A 21,747-nucleotide genomic window follows, 5' to 3' on the forward strand; every position below is an offset into this window, starting at 1 on the left:
TAGGTGCACGTGGTATGTGAGCAGTGCAGGATTCCCTGGGCAGCCTCAGACCCAGCTGGGCAATGTCCACAGCATGCTGACTCAGAGTTGGCCAGGAAAACTCGTTAGGGGCTACAGCATGTGTACCCAACAGAAAAAGCCTGGTGCAGGTGAGAGGTGAATAGGGCAGGTGTGTGAGGTGGTAGAGATTATTACTCATCAGTCAGCTGGCCAATACTGAGGGGCTCAGAGTAGTGCCAGGGGATTTTATTTTCCTAAAAGGCCTCTTTGACCAAGAGTACTTTGCTCAGAAATATTCATTGGCTCAACTGCTCATAAGACAAAAGCTCAGGTTCAAGGCTGTCAGTGAGCTGGCCAGCCTACCATTTTAGTCTTTCCCTCAATGATTTTAAATCAGCTCCTTCCAGAGGGCCTTTCCCTACTACCACACACACACACCACACATACAACATATCCATACAACACGCATACCACACACACATGCAAACACACACCACACACACTCATTCACATACCACACACACACAGCACACACACAACACATAAAACATATCCAACATACCACATACACACACACCACATGCCACGTATACATATAATACATAACATACCCACACTGCACACATACCACATATACATACCACACACATCTCACACACACACATCATACACATACATACAATACACACAACACACAACACATATACCACATGTACATGCCACACACACACACAAAACACATATCCCTACCACATGTACACATACCACATGTCATATATACATAGCACACACATATACACACCACACATAGAAACCACACACACACATACAATATATGCAACATACCCACACCACACACCACATGCCACAGAGACACACCACGTATACACACAACACATATCCATACCACATACACACATACTACAAGCCACATATACACATCACACACATACACCACACACACAAACCACACACACATATAATACATGCAACATACCCACAGCACACACTATATGCCACATATACACACTACACATACACACATACACCACACACACAAACCACACACACATACAATACATGCAACATACCCACAGCACACACTATATGCCACATATACATACTACACATACACACAACACACATCAATACCACATACACACACACTACATGCCATATATACACACCACATACATACATACAAAACACACACACACATACACACACCTTAGCTAACCCAGACCATTCCCCACTCTTCTCTGTGGTTCAGAATCCTGCCCATTTCTCAAGACTCAGCCCAGGCCTGTGGTCTTAGTGACAACCCACCCCACCCCCTCCGGGGTTACTCCTGGTAAGATTGGGAAGTTCTCATGGCCCGTCCCTCTCACCTGACACATTTCACATGCTGCCAGGTAGTGTGAAGTATCTTTTAAACTTTAATCACATGCACCTATTAACAGTTTTGATTGTGAACCGAACAAGAGCCAGTCCTGATCAAATATTGCTCAGAAGAGAGATTTGAGAGAGAGGCCATAGCCCATGTTCCTGGGGCTGGACTCTTCCAGTTTTAGTCCTGCTCTGTGTGGCCATCAGAGAGCAGAGTACCTGGAGCCTATTATCTTGGCCGCTCACATAAATGCTTTCAGTGAGTTATGCTTTAATGTCAGGCCTCTAGCTTTTATAGAGGGTCGATACAAGAATCATCTGGTTGAATAACATTTCGGTATCTTTCGTAAAACTGCAGTTGAAGACATCGTTCACTGTGTCACTCAGTGTCCTTTATACAAGGATCCACATGATAAATTCTGGCCTCTGTTTAGTTCCAGGAAGAAATTCTATTTTCTGCAGATAAATTAGTTAGTATGCTTCCTGCTGTCAGAACATGAAAACTATGTAACTCTGGGTGCTTCTCTTTTTGCTTAGCAGCTAGACAAGAGAGAGCCACATTTATTGCCTGTGTGTTGTAATTTGCTCAGCTGTGGAGTCCAGAAGCACTTATGCCTTCTACTTCTTTTAAATGCACTTATTTTATTTTACATTCAAATGTCTCATTGTGCTTTTGCAAGATGTGTGAGTCTGGAAGTCACCTGGGGAGGCATTCATTTGGCCACGGACTTGGCCTATTTATTGCTCGTGCTGGCTGCTAGGGACTCGAAGATGAATTTGAATTTCCAGCTTTCTTGGAACTCACCTTTTAGCATGGAGAAGAATATACATGGAAATAAATAATTACGAAATAGGGTTGGTGCTTTAATGGAGACCATGAGGCAGAGGCAAAAGCAGATTTGGGGAGAAGGGGTTAGGGAAGGCTTCACGGAGGAGGGCAAGGTTGAACTGAAGCCATGGTTTTATGGCTACAGTGGGAAGAGGACAATGAATGGAAGAATATATGTAGCTGACTCCGAAACTTAAAAAAAGGAGTTATCTTTTTATGCATATGTCAACTTATCCTGGTTAGACTGGAAACTCTTTGAGGGCAGGCACTGGATTCAGCCCTCTGTGGATTCCATGATGCCCAGCAAAGTGCTAAGGGCAGTGTAGCGTGATGACTGGAACACTACTCTGGAGCCAGGCTGCTGGCCTTGCATCCATAGCTGAGCAAAGTCAGGCAGGTTTCCTTAACCCCTTTGGGCCTTAACCGTAAAGTGAGGAAAATAGTACTATCTACCTCATTGGGATGTGAGCATTCAAGAAGAAAACATATGTAGAGAACTTAGTAACATGCCTGGCACACGGTAAAGTACTCAAGAAACATTTGCTGATTAGTCTTACCTGCATTATCAACCATACGAAATCACTTAGGGTCGATAGTACAATAAAATGGTAAAAACACACGCAACTGAATTCAGCAAAGCACACTCAGCTCAGCTAGCTGAATCTAGTTAGGTTAGTATCATTTCCTAATGATGCCTAATTTAAAAATAACATTGTTTTACTGTTTCCTGAAACAGTGTGTGGGAGTCAGCCCTCCTCTAAGTCCTGAGGATGTTCTTAGAACTGGTTATTGATGTTTCTCTTAAAAGACACCTCTATCCCCCAGCTCTGACTGTCACATCTAGGGGGCTCACAGGGCACAATGAATGCTTCTTCAGCCTCCTTTTTGTCTCCATTAGTTCCCCTGTCCACAAGTTTTAAAAAGACCAGGGCTTGGTTTGGTAGATGTTTATGTTTCCTGATGTATCTTGGACGAGTTGTAAATGAAGAAAGAACCACAGTCTGGATTTGCAGCCAGCAAAGAGTAGAAATTCTTATAAAAGCACATGCACACGCACACACACACACACACACACACACACACACACACACACCTCTTGCCATGAAGGGGCCATCTGTATGCCAGTGGTGTAGTAGTAAGTGTTTCATAGTCACTCACTGGATCTGAAAAAAAAGGCCCATTTATAATACTTGCCAATTTCCTTGGTGTAAATACTTCCACCATGGCTGATTTTAAGCCACCAGTGTGATGTTGATAAATGTGGATTTGGGAAGAGATACACAGCAGCACAACATCATACAGCATTCCCACTACACAGATACAGTGGATACAAATAAATTCAAAAGCACAGATAATAACAAAATGTAGTACATTAACTAGGAAATGAATTTTGAGTATTTGCTATCTTTGTTTCTTAATATTATTTTAATATTGAATTATTAAAATTAAATTTTAATAACATCTTGGTTTAAAAATGGCTCCCCAAATTCCTGGAATATTAACAATTTATGCTTTTATGCTATGGACTGGGCCAGCTCAGCACACCACTGGGAATGGCTTATCATTTCCTCCAAATGGTACTTCTCACACCACCACTGAATCTTTGTTCCTTTGGGATATGGGATATGGGATTGCCTTTATAGATATTTCCCTGGGCACACATATACTTATATATCCAGAGGCAAATTCTTATGCAAAACATATGAGAAAAACTCCTGATCCAACTTGCTCATCATCTTTCCCCACAACAAACCCAAACCAATCACACCCACACTTTCATGAAAATGTAGGAACATGTAGGCAAAAGAAAGAAACAATAACAGAAGAAATACTGAGAATGGAGAGTAAGAGAAAATGAAGAGAAGCAGACAAATGGAAAAGAATGAAAAGGGTAACGATTGTACAAGATACACAAAAAAAGAGAAATGAAAGGGGGCATCCCATTGAGTCACTTCTTTACTCCTACATCTGAAGCCTGAATTACAAAACATCAGGGAATCCAAATATGCCCAGTAGGCTGCCTTTATTCCTACCGGAGCCCTCTGTCTTAGCCTTCAGCCCAACTGCTAGGATGAAGGGCAAGGGTTAAGGTTCTATAAACAATCTGTTGCCTTGAGAGGTTTCTTTCAATGAGGAGAATCCCCATCTGAAATGTGGTCACCTGGGACACATGAGCACTGGCAGTTCCAAATCTCCATCAGACAACTTCCTAAGGAGTTTGGATGGCAACATGGCATTTCATCTCAGAATGGCAGCTGGGAGATGTTAACACTTCTCTAATTGGGATAGTATGGTTTTAAAATAAATAGGCATTTCAAATGCTCTTAATTAGACTTCCAGCCAAAGTGCTTTCCGTTTGAAGTTTGCTGATTACTTCAGGCGAAGCTGGGTGCTGCTGAACCTGACACCTGCTGTAATTCAGAAGACTCCCAGAGAGATGAACAGAGGAATTAAGGTACAAGCCTGTGTCTGAAAACGATGCAGCAGTTTTCCACAGGCCTAGGGAGTGTCTGCCCCAGCTAGAAGAACCATCCCTCAGAGTGGGTAGGGACTGGACAGCAGAAAGGATGGAAGATCTCTTGCCCACAAAGCCATGGAAATGGCTTCCCATGCCCAAGATGAAAATTGCCTCTAGAGTTGAGTGGTATTTTTCACATCATTTCTTTATTTTTAAACTTCCATTTTCAAATTTTAGATTCGCGAGTACATGTGCAGGTATGTTGCATGATGCCGAGGTTTGGGCTTGTATTGATCTCATCACCAAGGTAGTAAACACAGAAACCAATAGAAGTTTTTCAGCCCTTGCTCCCTTCCCTCCCTCCCTCCTTTGGAGTCTCTGGTGTTTGTTGTCTCCATCTTTCTGTCTGTGTGAACTCAAGATTTAGCTTCCACTTATAAGTGAGAACATGTGGTATTTGGTTTTCTGTTCCTGAGTTAATTCACTTAGGATAATGGCCTACAGCTGTATTCATGGCGCTGCAAATGATGTGATTTTGTTCTTTTTTATGGCTGTGTAGTATTCCATGGTGTGTACCACATTTTCTTCATCTAGCTCACCACTGATGGGCACCTAGATTGCCCATCAATCTAGGTTCCATGTCTTTGTTATTGTAAATAGTGCTGCAATGAACATACGTTTGAGTGCATGTGTTTTTTTGGTAGAATGATTTATTTTTCTTTTGGTATACCCAGTAATGGGATTGCTGGGTTGAATTGTAGTTCTATTTTTAGTCCTTTGAGAAATCACCAAACTGCTTTCCAGAGGGGGTGAGCTAATTTGCATTCCCACCAGCAGTTTACAACTGTTCCCTTTTCTCTGCAACCTGGCTAACATCTGTTATTTTTTGACTTTTTAGCAATAGCCATTCTGATTGGTGTGAGATGGTATCTCATTGCGATTTTGATTTGCATCTTTCTGATGATTAGTGATGTTAAACATTGTTTCATATGCTTTTTGGCCACTTGTATGTCTCCTTTTGAGAAGTGTCTGTTCCTGTCTTTGCCCACTTTTTAATAGGGTTTTTTTTTTTCCCCATATTGATTCATTTAAGTTCCTGATAGATTCTGGATATTAATCTTTCATTGGATGCATAGTTTGAAAATATTTTCTCCCATTCTGTAAGTTGTCTGTTTACTCTGTTGAGAGTTTCTTTTGGTGTGCAGAAGCTCTTTAGTTTAATTAGGTACCATTTGTCTTATGTTTGATTTTGTTGCATTTGCTTTTGTGGTCTTTATCATGGATTCATCGCCTAGACCAACGTCTAGAAAAGAATTTCCCAGGTTTTCTTTTAGAGTTTTAACAGATTGAAGCCTTACGTTTAAGTCTTTAATCCATCTTGCATTAATTTTTGTATATGGTTGGAGGTAGGGGTCTAGTTTCATTCTTCTCTGACTGGTTAGCCATTTATTGAATAGGGTGTTCTTTTCTCATTATTTTTCTCATTGTTATATAAATGAGTAGCCATTTATTGAATAAATAGAGCTACCATTTATTGAATAGGGCATTCTTTTCTCATTGTTTATTTTTGTTGACTTTGTTGGAGATCAGTTGGTTGTAGGTGTGTAGCTTTATTTCAGAGCCTTTGCCCTGTTCCATTGGTCTATATGTCTGGTTGTGTACTAATATCATAATGTTTCGTTTAGTAAGACTTGTAGTTTAGTTTGAAATTGGGTAATGTGATACCTCCACCTTTGTTCTATTTGCTTAGGATGACCTTGGTTATTTAGGCTTTTTTATGGTTCCATATGAATTTTAGAACAGTTTTTTTTTCTAATTCTGTGAAAAATGACATTGGTAATTTGATAGAAATAGTATTGAATCTATAGATTGTTTTGGACATTTTAACAATATTGATTCTTCCAATTCATGAGCATGGAATACTTTTCCATTTGTTTGTGTTACCTATGATTTCTTTCAGCAGTGTTTTGTAGGTCTCCTCATAGAGATCTTTCATCTTTGTCATTAGGTGCATTCCTAGATATTTTTATTTTTTGTGGCTATTGTAAATGGGATTGCATTCTTGATTTTCAGCATGAAATTTTTTGGTGTAGGGAAATGCTACTGATTTTTGTACATTCATTTTGTATCCAGAAATTTTGCTGAAGTGGTTTACCAGGTCTTGGAGTCTTTTGGCTTAGGGTTTTCTAGGTATACAGTCATAGCAGCAAAGAGAGATAATTTGACTTTTCTTTTCCTGTTTGGATGCCTTTTATTTCTTTCTCTGGCCTCATTGCTCTGGCTAGGACTTCCCAGATTGTTGTTTCTATGGAACCAGAAACATGAAGGCTGAAGAAGAGGACAGATGTTTCAGGGCCAGGTGGCAGCTCTTGGGGATGACTCCACATCCAGGGACCTGCCCAGGGTGAGCATGAAGCAGGATACACCTTGGTACAGTTTTCCAGAAGAGGTCACTTTGCCTTCCCAAGCCTGGCCCAAGAAGTTGGGTCACCCTGGCTTTTGTTGAAGACACTTTGCAGAATCCTAATTCTAAGTGTGTGCTCAAGTCTCTGGAACTGGGAGGGCAGTGTACCTGACCCCTGAGTCCCAGGACCAACAGTGGGAAGTTCAGAGCTCTAGTCGCTATGGCTTAAGTGCCCTTGTCCTATGTTTCTTATGTAATCAGTAGTTATTCTAAATCATCATTATTACTACTGAAACTAAACAACCAACTTTCATAATAATACAAGTTACAAGGTCAAATGAGCCATTGCCATGACTTTAGGGGCTCTCCCCCACTTCCCCACCATTGGCCTGGGTGCTGGATTTCTCTAATTACAGGTCATTGAGGGCTCAAGTCATCTCAAGTCTCAAGGGGAACATTTTTTTTTTTTTTGGTCTGGAATACATGAGTTTCTTTTTTTTTTTTGAGACGGAGTCTCGCTCTGTCTCCAGGCTGGCGTGCAATGGCATGATCTTGGCTCACTACAACCTCTGCCTCCCAGATTCAAGGGATTCTCCCATGAGTCCCATACAAGGCTCAGCCTCCCATGTAGCTGGGACTACAGGCATGCACCACTACGCCCAGCTAATTTTTGTTGAGACGGGGTTTCACTATATTGGCCAGGATGGTGTCCATCTCTTGACCTCGTGATCCATCTGCCTCGGCCTCCCAAAGTGATGGGATTACATGTGTGAGCCACTGTGCCTGGCCTCTGAATTTCTTATTTAATCCAAGCTTTCCACAAATTGTTGGTCCCAGCTAGCTGGGGAGGCAACAAGGTAGTTCTGCCCAGGAACTGTGGTTACCAGTCTTCTGTGAGGTGCACTCTTCTCCCAGGTGACTTCATTGGGTCACATATCAAAAAAGTATGTTTTCTGCAGATGTCCACTGCTTAAAAGGTGCCAAGGGCCACTTAGAATATGACTGTCCTGGTTTAGTGTTTGCATTCTTCATGCGTTGAAGTGGGCTGATTATTGCAGTGGGCAGTAAACAGCATGAGTGCTAAGAGCACCAAGCTTGGACTCAGACAGAACTGGGTTCAGATCCTTGTTTCAGCATTCACTGGCTACATGACCTTGGGAAGGCACTGAATCTCCCCCATCTGGTAAATGCACTTACCTCTTTGACACTGTGGATGAAAGGAGACTGCATATGAGGTTGTGCAAGAGACATGAGTCTGTAAACAAATACTGTTTTCATCATTAACTATTTCTGTCAGGATTAGTTAGTAGTGGCTCTGAAAAGTTCAGATAGGATCCTGAGGAGCTGGGACACAGGGGATGAATTTAGGTTGGGGATACGGGGTGGGAAAGGTTAGGGGGATGAGGCAACAGATGGAAGGGTAGGATGCCAGGTGCTGACAGTCAGGTTAGGACTAGAACACAGGCTAGGGAAACGGGTCCCATAGAGGGGGAGCATCCAAGGAAAGCTGTGTGGATAGCAACGCTTGCCGTCTTTAACTTCAGATAGTGTTTTAAATAGGTTATCTTTTAGCTGGGTTCCGAGTCCCAAAATCAGGTCAGTTTATATTACCTTCATCTTCCTCCTGCAGATCCTCCTTTGTACCTACCTAGAGCTACTTGTTGTATATGCCGCTGGGTGATTTCTTCCTTCAGGTGACCTGCCAAAGACACAAAGAAAAACTACCAGTGAGTTTCCAATGGGCTGGAGAAAGACTGCCTCAGAAGCATGTGGCAAGCTATAGGAAAAGAAAAGGTAGAGTAAGGGAGACAAAAGCAGGCATAGCTTCCAAGAAATGCCCTTCCGTGCTGTAGATGGTGTTGGAAGAAGAGGTTACAAAGGCCTAGGTGTTGACACATGAGTGCAAATACACATTTCACCTTGAGTTCAATCATCTTAGGGTTCAAATATCTTGGTCCGTCAACCGTAACTTTTGCTGAGGTCCTGTTCTCTTAAATGGTTCTTTCTATTATTAATAAAGGGAAAGGCAGAATTTGGTCTTTTAATAAGTTTTAGGCCTACTTTGAAATCCACTGATTTCTTTAAGCTATATGAAACTGCATCAAATAAAAAAAGGTGGCGGTTTTAGCTGACAATAACCCTAATAGTTGATCATTTGGTATGAAACTCACGTAATTCTAGTTTACATTAATAAAGCTATGGTGCTCAGAGAACAGTGATAATTTCCTATAGAGAGGTGATTGTTCGACTGTGCTCTACAAGTGAGGAGATTTCAGCTGGTATTTGTTCTGGGAGTTACTCTACATAAGGAATATTTGCAAAATAGAAAATATGCAGAAGATGGTGAGTGGAACGGTGAGGGGTCTGAAACCATGCCATATGAGAAACAGTTAAGGTGACTTGAGACATTTAGCTGGAGAAGACAAGACTTGGAGAGGAGGAATGGAGATAACGGCTGTCTTTGAATATCTGAACATTGGCATATGAATTATAAACAGTTTTGTTTTTATCTTACTCTTGAGGGCAGAAGTTAAGTCAAATGAATGCAGACTTGGGCTCCATACAAGGAAGAAACAGCTCTCAAGAAGGACTGTCTGTCTCAAAATGGATTAAATCTTCTGGCAAAGCAGTGAGCCCCTTCCTGAAAGTGTTCAAGCAAAAGCTGGGTGACCATCTGTTAGGTTGTTAGAGTGAGAATTCCTGCCCTGGCTAGGGTCTGGGAGGCAATGACCTTCAGGCTTCCTCCGTCTCTAAAATTCTTGGATTTCGTGCTTGAAGGATGGGTGAAACAGCAGCCCAGAGTTTGTTTATGTCCAAGGGCTCAGCACACTTGTTAAAATGTCAGTGTTGTCTGCATTGCATGTCCCATTTGGTTGGGGGGATGTGATCAGGACACTGGGGGATTCCAAGAAAGCCTGGAAAATTCATTGCTTTCTTGTCTAAGATATTTCTTTCTTCACATAAGTACATTCTATACCTCCAAGGGTATAGCCGAATTGAGGATTCAAAAGATGAGTAGATAAGGAAGCAGTCACAGAGATTTTTTTCATTTACAGAGAGTTCTAGGGCACTCCTAGCATGTTATGACTGGGAGGGGTGGCAGAGGCCATTCAGTTCAACTTTGCACCCAATTTACAAATCCCTTCTACAGAAGGAAATGGGCATTTCCCTTCTGACTTTTATGTATTCAAGGTATTCCATTAAGTTATATATAAGAAGTTAATTTTGTGGACTTGCACCTACTTCCCTATACTTCAGCTATTTGCCTGGCCTGTTCTCAGGTCAGCACAGAAAAAGATCCTCTGTCATTGGCAGTGAGAGCCCTTCACACATCTGAGGACGCTATGATTGACTTCTCTACTTCAACTTGCCCTCTCTGTAGGTCAAACATCACCAGTCCTTAAGTGATACCTTAGAGGCCACTATTTCCAGGCACATCATTGTCTTGGGTGAGGGTCTAGGGCACCTGTATGTCTGTGCCTTGGTTTCCATGTGTCCCCACTGGAGTAGATTATGCATAGAAAGCATGGCAGGCATTGGGCCTAAGCAATAATTGCACCCTTGTTCCATGTGAGGGAAGAGTGGGGACTTCAGAAGTGTGCTGAGGGGGACTTGGAGAAGTAGAAACTTGGCCCAGTGACGAGTGTTGGTGAACCTGGATCCAAGAGGGGAAAATGACTTGACACCTGAGCTAGCCACAGCCCCAAATGGATCTTTTCCCTGCTCGGTGCTACCTGACCCTTATTGTCCATATCAGCAGAGTAAAGAAGTTGGGGACATAAGGCTGCTGCTGGACTGAGACTCTAGGCTGCATCAAACACTGCTGGATTGAATTTTAAGACGGAACAGCACATGCATGCCCCAAATTAAAGGGGATATTGCTCTGACAAATGCAACACACCACTTGGAAACATTTCTTGATTTAGAGTGGGTCATCGAAGCCTTTTTAATCCTGCAGTATGGAGAATCAGTGGTGCTTTGGTACCCTGCCTGTTTTCTGGGTATCTGGCACAGCCTTACACCACGAGCCTCTCATATGCCTGGGTACTGCCTTTCTAATGAGCCTGGACACTGGCATGCTCCTTTAGAGCATACAGTGGGTCACACTGCTCCATGGAAAATTACCTCCCTGATAATAAGCCTCCTCAATAATAAGCCTTCCTGACGATGGGCCTCGTGGACCACATGCCTCCTGCCACATGCTACCTCAAGTCTATGCTTCCCAACCTCATGCCTTGACCACAGTAGGCACATTCAACCCTTTGTTTCCCAAGCCCTAGGAAGCCCTAGGGAAGCTTGTTTTTGGAATGACAGGGTTAAGGATTCTTTACGGCCCCTGGTTTAGGAGGAGCTGCTCAGGTAAATAAAGAGGGGATTTTGCCACCACAAACATAAATAGTCTCAGAACAATGAGGCACCCCCAGGGCACAAAAGGTGGGTCTTTATAATGTTGCATATGGATAAAGATTGTTTTACAATGTGGTTAGTGATACTGAGTTTTGGTGAATTGACTAACATCTCCCACCACACGGCAACCGTTTTTGATTTCCCCAGACAAGCTTCCAAAAATAGCCTTATGGCTGATACCTAATTGCATTTTCTAACAGAGCTATTCTTCATGTGCAGATAACGGTCTCTGTAACCTGCTGGATCCTGCAGCTCCATGAGTTTTGGCAAAAGAAGGAGTTGAGGGGGATTGCAGAATTCACTCAGCATGCAGCTTGCTGTCATTACCAGGCTGATAAATCTGCTGGTTTTGGCCTAGGTTCCTGGACACATTCCCATCCAGAGGTATGGAAAAGAGATGAATTGGAAACAGAGAACTCCCAGCCTGTGGCCAGAGACAGTCTGGGAGGGAAGTTGGGAACCCAGATTGGGGCTGAAAACGAAAACGGCAGGGGAGGGAAGGAATGCTCTGCCTGCAGGAGTGTCCATAATTAGTACATTTTCCTCTAGTAATTGACCACAGTACATGCTAGAAACACCTTCTCTCCCTTTTGATTCATTAATTGATGGAATGGAGGAGGCAGCGGGGAGCAGAGCTTACAGCAATCCATGGGAAAGCTCCAGAGAAGAGGAGTGACCTTAAATATGACCGGGAGCAGGGTATGTGGAGGTGGTGCTCTGTGTGGTGTATGGGTTTGCTCTGTTACTGAGTAGTTCTAGGGAAAGTATTAACATCATGCAGAAGTGAAACTGATTTTTTTTACATCAATATACAGTCTTTTGAATAAAACAATTTTCCATAAGCTTCACACTTTATTTTGCATGCATGCTAGTTTGAGATTATTCACCATGCGAATGCTGTTTGGCTGGCCCAGAGGAGAGCTATTCACTTATGATTCCTTCAGTATCTGTCTGCTGCTCCTGCAATTTCTGTGATGCTGTGCCTCATTAAAAATGTTTATGTTGCTATCAAGCAACAAATACTTATCTCTCATCTACTATAGGTTAAGCACTATGCTCTAAGTGCTGTGGAGTATACACACTCATAGACAGCTCTATCCTAGCCTAGGAAAGTCAGTGCGGTACAGGGATTGGCAAATAGGTGGCCCGTGTGCTCTTTCTTTTAAATGCTGGACCAATGGCTGGCCTGGCTCCTTGATCAGGAACCGTTTGCTTTTCTGCTGAGCCTGAGTTTGGCTCTTCCATACAGGACTTTGCGCAGCTACAGCCCATCACTTGGAGTTGGACTTGAGATATAGCAAACCTCTTTGCCATTTCAGTTATTCTAGAGAATAATTACAAATCTGGTCTGGGTGTGGTGGCTCATGCCTGTGATCCCAGCACTTTGGGAGGCCGAGGTGGGTGGATCACCTGAGGTCAGGCGTTTGAGACCAGTCTGGCCAACATGGTGAAACTCCGTCTCCACTAAAAATACAAACATTAGTCAAGCATGGTGGCAGGCACCTGTAATCTGAGGTACTCGGGAGGCCGAGGCAGGAGAATCACTTGAACCCAGAGGCAGAGGTTGCAGTGAACTGAGACAGTGCCACTGCACTCCAGCCTGGGCAATGGAGTGAGACTCTGTCTCTGGAAAAGGAAAAAGAAAATAATTACGAATCTGGAGGTAGACAGAGTTGAGTTCAAATCCCAGTTTTGCTACTTCTTAGTTGGATGGGCTGATTAACATCTCTAAGCCTCACTGCTATCATTTGAAAAAATAGAAATAATATGATAATGGCAATAATATCCACTTTACTATATCTCAAGATCTTTCGGAGGAGCAAGGGATAACACACCAGCACGTATGATATACCACGCTGGTTTCAGGTATTCAGGCACTTTCAGACATATTGGAAAGATACTACATGGTTAAGATGACAGGCCAAGTGGCTAAATGTCAAATCAATGGTAGAGATACATTTAGAGGAGGGAAAGGAGACATTGGAAAACGCATAATTACTACAGGCAAGTCGAGTAGGCTCACAAAAGAGCGAGGGTTTTAAAGTGGGCTTGGGAAGGGCACCCTAGTCTGAGAGAACTGCTGGGACTATAACGAAGGCCAAGTATCTCCTGGTTTGGGACAGGGGTGGCAAGGGAAGGCTGAGTGGAGGACTAGCGCTGGGGAAGACTGAGTTGTATTCACACTGGAGTCTGGGGTCCTGGGTAATTACTAAGAGCTCTGGACCCACGTAAACTCTATTTGTCTGTTTGATGATACTACTGGAGTGTCTGGGCAAAATTGGGTTAAAATAAACAACAGTTTTAGAACTGGGGTGTGGGGAGAATATGTAGAATATGTTTCCTGCCTGAGGGGCCTCTTTGAAATGGAAGGTCTAGTTAAGATTCTCTGAACTCAGAGTGTCAATTTCAGCCGTGCTGTGAGAAGCCATTTTTTTTTGTACTAACACAGAGGATCATGATAACCAAAAGGTTAGATCCCTAAAGGCTGTGTGCAAAGCTATTTATAACAATAAAAAATTAAAAAAAAAAAAAAAAAAAAAAAAAAAAAAAAAAAAAGCTGATAGGGATTTTGATCAAAAAAAAAAAAAAAAAAAAAAATGATGAGCCTAGAATAAATTGTGTACTCCTTATATGGATTTCCAACTAACAGGAGTATGTAAATTCTTTGAAACCTTGAAATCAGAAATACTCATGTCCCCTTTGCTGATCTATATTTCATCGGGCTTTATCCAAACTTGTTGGTGTATTTTGAAAATTAGTGAGGCAGGAACCACCTCTTCTCACCATAGCAATGGTGGATAAAATGGAAAAGAGACTATCAAGAAAGCATTCCTGGATTAGAGTATGAGACATACTTCTGAAGATCAGAAGTAGGACGGAAATGCAAAAATAGTGAGTGGAGCTGAGGTCTTGAGCTTGCAAAGCACTGGTTCCAGAAGTAGGAAGGTGACTGAAAGGGAACCATGCAAAACAGGATAAGAGTCAGACACATTGAAGCTGCAGGCTGGAGTGAGACTCCCTACCATTCAACCTGTGAGTGAAAGGGGACTGAAAAAATGAGCACCAGACATTGCTTGGGGCTATGGTTTCCAATTCAATAGAAGCCCAAGGAGGAAGAAACGTATAAACTCAGCCTCTCTCCAGTTGCCAAGCCCAGCTGCTCACCGGCTCTATACAGTGTCTGCTCATCTCCAGTACCGTTATGGAGCAGTCACTCCAAATTGTCTTTGCGGAGCTGGTTCTGGATTAGGGGCCTGGAGGCTCTGTGCCAGAGAGGGATGAGCACAAAGAGAAAGAGAGTAAGAGAAATAAATAAAATGTGTTCCATTAAAAATGGGCCTGCCTACCAAAAAATGCCAAAATATATGAATACATCTAGTGCTAAAAAAAGATAGTCAATAGTTGGAATATGAATTAGTTACAGATGAAAGTAATTTTCTGGGCAGGCAGATGAAGACATTTGTGATGCAGAAGCACAGAGGGTTGAATTAATTTTACTCTTCAGTTTAGGGTACACCATCCTCATTAGCCTGGGCAATCACTCTCCTGTATGTTTCTATGTATGGTATAGGAGTGTGTATACATATGCATGTATGTATATATACGTGCATGTATATGTGTGTGTGTGTGTGTGTGTGTGTGTGTATGTATACATGTATTTTGGCCTAATGCCTCATGTCCTATTCTCATTCTCCTCTTCTTCCAACAGGCAACCATTCTAATTAATTTGATGCATATGCTTTTACTGTTAGTGTTCTTACAATTTGTATTAAAGTTTTCTGTGTAGTTTTAAGCTGGGAAAGGAATATTGTGCTATAGATCCCATTCTGTTTCTTACTTATTTATTAGTACTGTTTTTGACATCTAACTGTTTTGTTCTATATGCATCTAATTCTCAGTTTCTGACTGCCACATCCATTCCACAGAATGTACCCCAACTTTTACTTCTATTTTCTGATAGTTGAATAACTGGATTGCACCTCAGTCCCACTAATGTGACCAGCGCTGCGATGCCCATCCCTAAACATGTAGTCCGATAAGTCTGTGAGAAAATTTCTCTGCTGGGTCTCAGCAGAATTTGGGTAATTAATTTGAGTGCTGCCCTCCATAATGATTGTGCTAGTCTATCTGCCCAAGGCAAAGACTTTGTTGAGGATACTTAATGAGAGTAATGAAGGGATAGATTTTCCTTTAAAAAGAATAAGACATCATGTGACAATTGGTATAAATGATATAAGAATAGGTGGATGGAATAGAAATTTTGAAATGAAAATTAGTCACTGAAACTAATAAAAAGTACAGAGAATAAGGGAATAAGCCCTAGACAAGGTAAATTTCAAAAGTGAATTAGTGAATTGGAAGACAGCTGGAAAAACTCAAAACGCTGAACAGAAAGCAAGAGATAAAAATGGGGAAAGCAGTTAAAAGTCACAGAGAAGAGACTGAGATGCTTCCTCATTTGCCTAGAATTCTAGAAGAAGAGAATGGAGGCAAATGGTAAAGAAGCAGTATTTGAAGAGATAGCAGTTGAGATTTTCCAGCATTTGAGAAAAATATAAGCCCTTGGGTTGAAAGTGCAGTTTGATTGTTGAGCAAGATAAGTAAAAATAAATCCAACCCCAGACATATCATAGTAAAATTACAGAACTTCAGGGAAACAGAAGCACTATATTAACAGCTTCCAGGGGACCTGCAAAGGAGCAACTTAGATGCCCGCCCACTCCTCAGTGACAACCACAGGCGCTGGGAGACGGTGGAGGGAATCAACTGTCAATGTGAATTTTATTCATACCCAAACTATCATTCATGGGTGAGGGCACAATAAAGAAATTATCAAAGAGCATTTACCACCCACAGACCCTCTCTCCCTAAAAGAATTCAACTGAGAGGCAGCCAAGCCGGGAAGGTGAATGCATGGACTCTGGAGCCAGCCCCCATGGGTTTGCATCCAGTTGGGCCACTTGCTGTGTAACCTTCTGCAAGTGACTGAATGTCAGTGTGCCTCACTTCTGACATCTGAAAAATGGGGATAATAGCATTTGTGCTGTGAGAATTGAATTAGGTCACAGGTGTAAAGTGCTTAAGGAGTTCCAGACATATAATAAAAACTATCTAAGTGTCAAAGTTGTTATGATCAGCAAGAAGAAAAATAAATACAAATATGTGGGATAAAAGAAATAATAGCAGACTTCCACCAAGATGGCCGAATAGGAATAGCTCCGGAGCACAGTACCTAGCGAGAGGAATGCAGAAGGCAAGTGATCTCCACATTTCATCACTGGTTAGACAGTGAGTGTAGCCCTAGGAGGGCAAATCGAGGCAGGGTGGGGTGCTGCCTCACCCGGGAAGTGCAACAGGCTGGAAGGGCCCCCTTCCTACCCAACAGAGACCATCAGGGACATTCTGGCCACTCCAGAGCTCCAGTTCAAATGTTGGGCTTCTCCCGCAGTCTTTGCAGCCCGCAGACCAGGAGATTCCTGCCTGCCAACAGGTGTGTGGGTTTCCTGGGCAAATCTGGGCAGCTGATTCAGCCAGCGCTGTGAGCTCCCAGCACAAATCTGAGAAGCTGTTTTGACTGGCACCTGGAGTGCCTGCAAGACAGAGTCGCCCACACCCCTGAGAGAAAGGGGGCTAAAGGTGGGGAGCCAGGTGATCTGGCTCTGTGAGTCCTACCCCCATGGAGACCAGCAAACTGAATCCCACTGGCTTGGGATTTTCACAGTGAGCATGGCAGTTTGAGCTCCACCCTGGATGGTCAAGCTCTGTGCAAAGAGGGGTATCCACCATTACCAAGGCAGCTCTAACCTTACCTGTGTAAACAAAAGCACAAAGAAGTTTACACAGCAGCTGGGAGAGCCTGTGGCAGCTCAACAATGCCTCTACAGGTGGTCTGTGACTAGACTCCCTCCTTGCTGGGCAGGGCATCTCTGAAAAAAAGCAGCAGCCTGTCAGGGACTTTTAAGATACACCTTCCCAGGACAGAACACCAGGGAAAAGGGGCGGTTGTGAGTTCCACTGCAGCAGACTTAAACGTTCCTGCCCAGCAGCTCTGAAGGGAGCAATGAAGCTCCCAGCACAGCACTTGAGCTCTGAAAAGGGACAGACTGCCTCCTCAAGGGGTTCCCTGACCCCTGTATATCTGAAGAGTCACCTCATACAGGAGAGCTCTGGCTGACATCTGGTGGGTACCCTTCTGGGACAAAACTACCAGAGGAAGGAACAGGCAGCAATCCTTGCTGTTCTGCAGCCCCTGCAGGTGATTTGCAGGCAACCAGGGTCTGGAGTGGACCTCCAGCAGTCCTGTAGCAGAGAGGCCTGACTGTTAGAAGGAAAACTAAAAAGCAGAAAGAAATAGCCTCAACATCAACAAAAAGGATGTCCACTCAGAGACCCCATCTGAAAGTCATCAACTTCAAAGATGAATCAATGAAGGTGGGAAGAAATCAGCACAAAAAGGATGAAAACACCAAAAACCAGAACATCTCTCCTCCTCCAAGGGATCACAATTCCTTACCAGCAAGGGAACAAAACTGGATGGAGAATGAGTTTGATGAATTGACAAAAGCAGGCTTTGGAAGGTGGGTAGTAACAAACTTCTCTGAGCTAAAGGAACATGTTCTAACCCAATGCAAAGAAACTAAGTACCTTGAAAAAAGGTTTGACCAAATGCTAACTAGAATAACCAGCTTAGAGAAGAACGTAAATGACTTGACGGAGCTGAAAAAATACAGCATGAGAACTTTGTGAAGCATACACAAGTTTTAATAGCTGAATCGATCACACAGAAGAAAGGATATCAGAGATTGAAGATCAACTCAATGAAATAAAATGAGAAGGCAAGATTAGAGAAAAAGGAATGAAAAGAAATGAACAAAACCTCCAAGAAATATGGGATTATGTGAAAAGACCTAATCTACGTTTGGTCTGTGTACCTGAATGTAACAGGAAGAATGAATCCAAGCTGGAAAATGCTCTTCAGGATATTATCCAGGAGAACTTACCCAACCTAGGAAGACAGACCAACATTCAAATCCAGGAAATACAGAGAACACCACAAAGATATTCCTCAAGAAGAGCAACCCCAGGCACATAATCATTAGATTCATCAGGGTTGAAATGAAGGAAAAATGTTAAGGGCAGCCAGAGAGAAAGGTTGGGTTACCCACAAAGGGAAGCCCATTAGACTCCTAGCTGACCTCTCAGCAGAAACCACACAAGCCAGAAGAGAGTGGGGGCTGATATTCAACATCCTTAAAGAAAAGAACCTTCAACCTATAATTTCATATGCAGCCAAACTAAGCTTCATAAGTGAAGGAGAAATAAAATCCTTTATGGACAAGCAATTGCTGAGAGGTTTTGTCACCACCAGGCCTGCCTTACAAAGAACTCCTGAAGGAACCACTAAACATGGAAAGGAACAACCAGTACCGGCCACTCCAAAAAATGTACCAAATGGCAAAGACCATCATCAACTAATGGGCAAAACAACCAGCTAGTATGAAAATGGCAGGCTCAAATTCACACATAACAATATTAACTTTAAATGTAAATGGGCTAAATGCCCCAATCAAAAGACACAGACTGGCAAATTGGATAAAAATCAAGACCCATTGGTGTGCTGTATTCAGGAGACCCATCTCAGATGCAAAGACACACATAGACTAAAAATAAAGGGATAGAGGAAGATTTACCAAGCAAATGGAAAGAAAAAAAAGAAAAAGAAAAAAAGCAGGGGTTGCAATCCTAGTATCTGACTAGTATCTGATAAAATGGACTTTAAACTAGCAAAGATAAAAAAAGACATGAAGAGCATTAGATAATGGTAAAGGGATCAGTGCAACAGGAAGAGCTAACCATCCTAAATATATATGCACCCAATACAGGAGCACCCAGATACATAAAGCAAGTTCTTAACAACCTACAAAGAGACTTAGACCCCACACAATAATAGTGGGAGATTTTAACACTCCATTGTCAATATTGCACAGATCAACAAGACAGAAAATTAACAAGGATTTCCAGGACTTGAACTCAGACCTGGACCAAGCAGACCTAATAGACATCTACAGAAATCTCCACCCCAAATCCACGGAATATACATTCTTCTCAGCACCACATTGCACTTGCTCTAAAATTGACCATGTAATTGGAAGTAAATCACTCCTCAACAAATGCAGAACGGAAATCATAACAACCAGTCTCTCAGACCATAACGCAATCAAATTAGAACTCAGGATTAAGAAACTCATGCAAAACAGCACAACTACATGGAAACTGAACAATTTATTTCTGAATAATGACTGAACAAGGAAATAAAGGCAGAAATAAAGATGTTCTTTGAAACCAATGAGAATGAAGACACAACATACCAGAATCTCTGAGACACATTTAAAGCAGTGTATAGAGGGAAATTTGTATCACTAAATGCCTGCATGAGAAGTGAGGAAAAATATAAAATTGACACCCTAACATCAACATTAAATGATCTAGAGGAGTAAGATCGAATAAATTCAAAGTCTAGCAGAAGACAAGAAATAACTAAGATCAGAGCAGAACTGAAGGAGATAGAGACACACACACAAAAAAAAACCTTCAAAAAATCAACAAATCAAAGAGCTGATTTTTGGAAAAGATCAACAAAATAAATAGACTGCTAACCAGACTAATAAAAAGGAAAATAGAGAAGAATCAAATAGATGAAATAAAAATGACAAAGAGGATATCACCACCAATTCCACAGAAATACAAACTACCATCAGAGATTACTACAAACAACCCTATGCACATAAACCAGTAAATCTAGAAGAAATGGATAAATTTCTGGACACTTACACCCTCCCAAGACTAAACCAGGAAGAAGGTGAATCCCTGCATAGACTAATATCAAGGTCTGAATTTGAGGCAGCAATTAATAGCCTACCAACCAAAAAAAAGTCCAGGTCCAGACAGGTTCACAGCCGAATTCTACCAGACATAGAAAGAGGAGCTGTCACCATTCCTTCTGAAACTATTCTAAACAATACAAATAGAAGGAATATGTCCTAACTCATTTTATGAGACCAGCATCATCCTGATACCAGAACCTGGCAGAGACACAACTAAAAAAAAAAATTTCAGGCCAATATCTATGATGAACATCGACACAAAAATCTTCAATAAAATATTGGCAAACTGAATGCAACAGCATATCAAAAAGCTTATCCATCCCAATCAAGTAGGCTTCACCCTGGGGATGCAAGGCTGGTTCAACATACACATATCTATAAATGTAATCCATCACATAAACAGAACCAAAGACAGAAACCACATGATTATCTCAATGGATATAGAGAAGGCCTTCGACAAAATTCAACAGCACTTTATGCTATAAAAACTCTCAATAAACTAGATATTGATGAAACATATCTCAAAATAATAAAAGCTACCTACGACAAGCCCATAGCCAGTATCATATTGAATGGGCAAAAACTGGAAGCATTCTCTTCGAAAACTGGCAGTAGACAAGGGTGCCCTCTCTCTCCATTCCTATTCAGCATAGTATTGGAAGTTCTAGCCAGAAGAATCAGGCAAGAAAAAGAAATAGGAAAAAAGGAAGTCAAATTGTCTCTATGTGCAGACAACATGATTATATATTTAGAAGACCCCATCATCTCAGCCCAAAATCTCCTTAAGATGATAAGCAACTTCAGCAAAGTCTCAGGATACAAAATTAATGTGCAAAAATCACAAGCATTCCTATACACCAATAACAGACAGAGAGCCAAATCGTGAGTGAACTCACAATTGCTACAGAGAACAAAATACCTAGGAATACAACTAACAAAGGATGTAAAGGACCTCTTCAAGGAGAACTACAAACCACTGCTCAAGGAAATAAGAGAGGACACAAACAGATGGAAAAACATTCCATGCTCATGGTTAGGAAGAATCCGTATAATGAATGTGGCCATACTGCCCAAAGTAATTTATAGATTCAATGCTATCTCCATCAAGCTACCATTGACCTTCTTCAGAGAAATGGAAAAAAACCACCTTAAACTTCATATGGAACCAAAAAAGAGCCTGCATAGCCAAGACAGTCCTAAGAAAAAAGAACAAAGCTAGAGGCATTATGCTACCTGACTTAAAACTATACTATAAAGCTATAGTAATCAAAACAGCATGCTACTGGTACCAAAACAGAGATATAGACCAGTGGAACAGAACAGAGGCCTTGGAAGTAACCCCACACACCTACAACCATCTGATTTTTGACAAAATTGA

General features: G+C 41.9%; 1 protein-coding gene across 8 annotated transcripts in view; it reads right to left on the reverse strand.

Moving 5' to 3' along the window:
• The window catches only part of KIF6 (kinesin family member 6), a 412,611-nt gene that overhangs the window by 40,523 nt on the left and 350,341 nt on the right, over positions 1-21,747 (reverse strand). For all 8 annotated transcript variants that reach the window (XR_013534802.1, XR_013534801.1, XM_035295546.3 and 5 more), the window contains one exon: positions 8,726-8,776. Coding sequence is in view for 6 of the 8 variants with exons in the window: in XM_035295546.3 (XP_035151437.1) it covers positions 8,726-8,776 (51 nt within the window). In the remaining 2 variants the exon portion in view is untranslated. The remainder of the gene's footprint in view (positions 1-8,725; positions 8,777-21,747) is intronic.

The sequence above is a fragment of the Callithrix jacchus genome, chromosome 4, assembly GCF_049354715.1.
Source record: "Callithrix jacchus isolate 240 chromosome 4, calJac240_pri, whole genome shotgun sequence".
Taxonomy (NCBI): Eukaryota; Metazoa; Chordata; class Mammalia; order Primates; family Cebidae; genus Callithrix; species Callithrix jacchus.